Source organism: Plasmodium reichenowi, chromosome 5, assembly GCF_001601855.1.
Source record: "Plasmodium reichenowi strain SY57 chromosome 5, whole genome shotgun sequence".
Classification (NCBI taxonomy): Eukaryota; Apicomplexa; class Aconoidasida; order Haemosporida; family Plasmodiidae; genus Plasmodium; species Plasmodium reichenowi.
In genome coordinates, this window is record NC_033650.1 from 65943 (window position 1) to 69734 (window position 3792).

General features: G+C 20.4%; 1 protein-coding gene across 1 annotated transcript in view; it reads right to left on the reverse strand.

Moving 5' to 3' along the window:
* The window catches only part of PRSY57_0502900 (myosin B), a gene marked incomplete at both ends in the record, with an annotated part of 3425 nt that extends 328 nt beyond the window's left edge, over window positions 1–3097 (reverse strand). The window contains 7 exons of the mRNA XM_012906101.2: window positions 102–500; window positions 684–863; window positions 1069–1655; window positions 1757–1852; window positions 1976–2108; window positions 2211–2354; window positions 2447–3097. Of these exons, the coding sequence (XP_012761555.2) occupies window positions 102–500; window positions 684–863; window positions 1069–1655; window positions 1757–1852; window positions 1976–2108; window positions 2211–2354; window positions 2447–3097 (2190 nt within the window). The remainder of the gene's footprint in view (window positions 1–101; window positions 501–683; window positions 864–1068; window positions 1656–1756; window positions 1853–1975; window positions 2109–2210; window positions 2355–2446) is intronic.
* Window positions 3098–3792: the final 695 nt, after the last annotated feature.

Below are 3792 nucleotides of genomic sequence, written 5' to 3' on the forward strand. Positions count from 1 at the left end.
ATTTAACGAAAAATAAATGTAATAAAAAAAAAAAAAAAAAAAAAAAGTATGTTATTAAAATAAGCACATATATATATATATATATATATATATATTTTAACCTTATATGAATCCTTGTCAAAGTTCCTTTCCAACAACATGGAAACTTTAGTTTTTTCATCCAAACTTGAATCATTTGAAACAGCAATATCCAAATATTGGTAATAACTTAAGAAAGAAGCAAACGTATATTTATACTGAAAAAAATATTTTATATTTAATGTTTCAACAATAGATAAAGAAAATAACTGAGGATATACTTTTTTTGGATTAAAGTTATTTTTCTCTTTTGTTTCATTTGGTTTAATACATTTTATAAAATATATATTTGTGCTCTTTAAATAGGAACATATTTTTTTTAGATTTTCTAAATATTTATAAGTTATTAAGTTTTTACGTCCTAATGAATCGGTTACTTCAGCATCATCATACAAGTTCTGAATTAATTTGTTATTCGACACCTAATCAGAAAGATAAATAAGTAAATAAATAAATATATATATATATATATATATATATATATATATAAATGATGATATGTCTATATAATTTTGCAAATAAATAAATATACACACATATATATTAATATATATATATATATCATTTTATATTTATCTGTTTATTCCATGATCACTCGTCCTCACCTTCAATAATTTCAAAATGTTAGGCGAAAGGATGTCCTTATTTTTTGAAATGAAATTAGAAATACTATATGTTACATCACTTACAGTATGCTTAATTACAAAACTTTCGGTTATGTTTTTCTTACATACGGAATAATGTTCATTCTTAGAAAATTTATTGGTATAAACACTTACGATCGACTTAATAATTAAAAAAAAAATAAATAAAATAATAATTATATACATATATATATAATGCAAAGATATACTATTAACACAATTATATAAATATGATTTACCAATATATTCCTAGATTCATATATTTACGCACATATTAGGAATTTATTTATTATATATATATATATATTTTTTTTTTATTTTTTTATTTTTTTTTTTTAAAACCCACCTCATCCTTCTTTCCAGGTGCTAAACAATTATCTTCCAATATAGAAATAATAGATGTTTTACCTCTTAATAAATCAATTATACTTTCATTATTTGTATATTTTACTGATTCAATTATAATTCCTTCCTTTTTATATAAATTGCTTTCTTTTTCATATACAACAAATAAATATATATTATGTATCTCTTCATTCGCTATATTAATTAGCAACTGCTCTAATGAATTCTTAACAAAAATCTCAAATCCAAAAATATCCAAAATACCTATGAAATTCTCTAATTCTTTATTATTATTTAAAAAATTATTTATTCTTTTCGTAATGTACTCAAATATCTTATTATATATATCCTTAGATATCGATCTACATATTGATAAAGATTCTTCTATACTTAAAGGAATTTCGATTTTCTGATTAGCTATACTCTTTTCAGTAATAACTAAACTATTCTTTAAACTCTCATAATCTATACCTAATAATTCACTAGCCTCATTAACTACCTCTAGGTTCTCATCATCAAGTTCACTACAATTAGATTTACCACCCTTTTCGATCCCATTAAATTGAATATTTCCCAAAAGTAACAACCCTAAATAATTATAACATACATATATATATATATATATATATATTCATAATATATAACATGTAATTTTATATAACTAATCATAATTATTTTTAAATCTTTACCTGACAAAGTAAGGAAAAGGTCATCTTTTAAATCAGACATTTTCATTTTATCAAAAGATATCATTAAATTCTCAAATTCCTTTGCGTCATCAATTTCTATATGTTTAATAAATATATGAATTATGTTTTAACCATATAGTAAATATATATATATATATATATATATATATATATATATAAATATATAGTTATATATGCATTTACACATATCATGCCTACCAGGAATGTTAATAGATTTATTTGAAATATATTTGTAATCTTCTTCTGATTTTATCTTGTACTTTTTTTTCATTTCATCATTCATTCCTTTTAGAATTTCATAAAAAATGTGATAACATCGTTCGTCTGGTTCCTATTATTTTTAAAATTATAAGATAAAATATGTAAATATGTAAATATATAAATATAGTCCCATATACATACATATATATGTATATTATTTATTTCAATTAACCTGTGATACTACTCTTATTTTTTCCAGCAAAAATATTTCTATACTTGATGATACAATATTTTGATTTTCATCTAATTGGATTTTAATATACTTTCCGTATCTACTGGAATTGTTGTTCTTTACAGTTTTAGCATTACCAAACGCCTAATTAAAATATCATAAAAAAGAAATATATGTATATACAAATATATATATATATATATATTTATTTATTTATTTATGTATTGTCTTCCCACCTCCAATATAAAGTTCGAGTCCCATAACGTTTTTGATATATCATTATCCTCCCTAACACCAGATAAATAAAATTTGATTACAAGTTTGGACGCTTCTGTTTTTCCTGATCCACTTTCTCCACTTATAATTATTGATTGACTATTTTTTGTATTTATAAAATCAAGCATTGCATCCTTTGCATATGTATACACATGAGGTGGTAATAAATCTGTACTCTTATTCTTATACTCATTTATATCAGTATCAATTACTTGATACGGATTTACCGATATTAGCATTGGCTCAGCTATAGTATATATATAATTCTTTTCATATCTTAAAGCTAAAGTGTTTAATACCTCTGCTGAGTTTTGATGAACCATATCATTTAATCGATGACTATTTATATTTACCATATTATTGCAATTAAATAAATGTTCCTTTTTCACCGTATATACACTATTAGTTTCAGGAGATATTTCTTTTACCTCATAATTATCTCCATTTATATTAAGAACTTGACATTTAAAAAAAACCAAATCAGGATATAGATCAACATTTGGACTTTTATATGTCCACACATAAAAATTTTCACTTTCATTTTCACTTTTATTTATAAATGTACTATTAATCCTGAAATAATTATTTAATTCGTTGATTTTATTCACCATTATTATATATTTTATTTATTAATATATACATATTATATATATATATATTTTTACAACATTTCTTTCTAAAAAAGAAAATATAAATTTACACGTGCATATATATCGTAATGCACACATGTAATTTCATAATATATATATATTTTTTTTTTTCCCGCTTCCAATCAATATTCTTATAATTTAAATAAATATACAAATGAATGATCTCATTGTGCTCATTCTCTCTTTTTATTTTTTTCTTACTATTGTTGTTGTTATATATGGAAAAAATTATAATTCAAATATACGTATTTTTACTTATTTCTTTGACAGTATGTATGTACCAGCAAATGTGTATAAATATATATATATATATATAATAAAATATATGTATATATATATATATATATATATATATTTATTTATTTAATTATTTTATTGACCAATTCTACATGTCATAAAACCTTTTAAATAAATATTGTTTTTAAGAAGGAACAAATATTTTATAAATAAATACATTTAAATGAAAAAATGTACAAAAAGATTTAAACTCAGCTGTATAAGAAAAATAAATAAATAAATAAATAAAATAACATGATCTAGTTTTTCTCTACCAAATTTTTTTTTTTTTTTTTTTTTTTTTTAAAATTTATTTTTTTTTATTAACTTTTTAAAAAAATAAATTTAAATTTCAAAAAAAAAAAAAAAAAAAAAAAAAA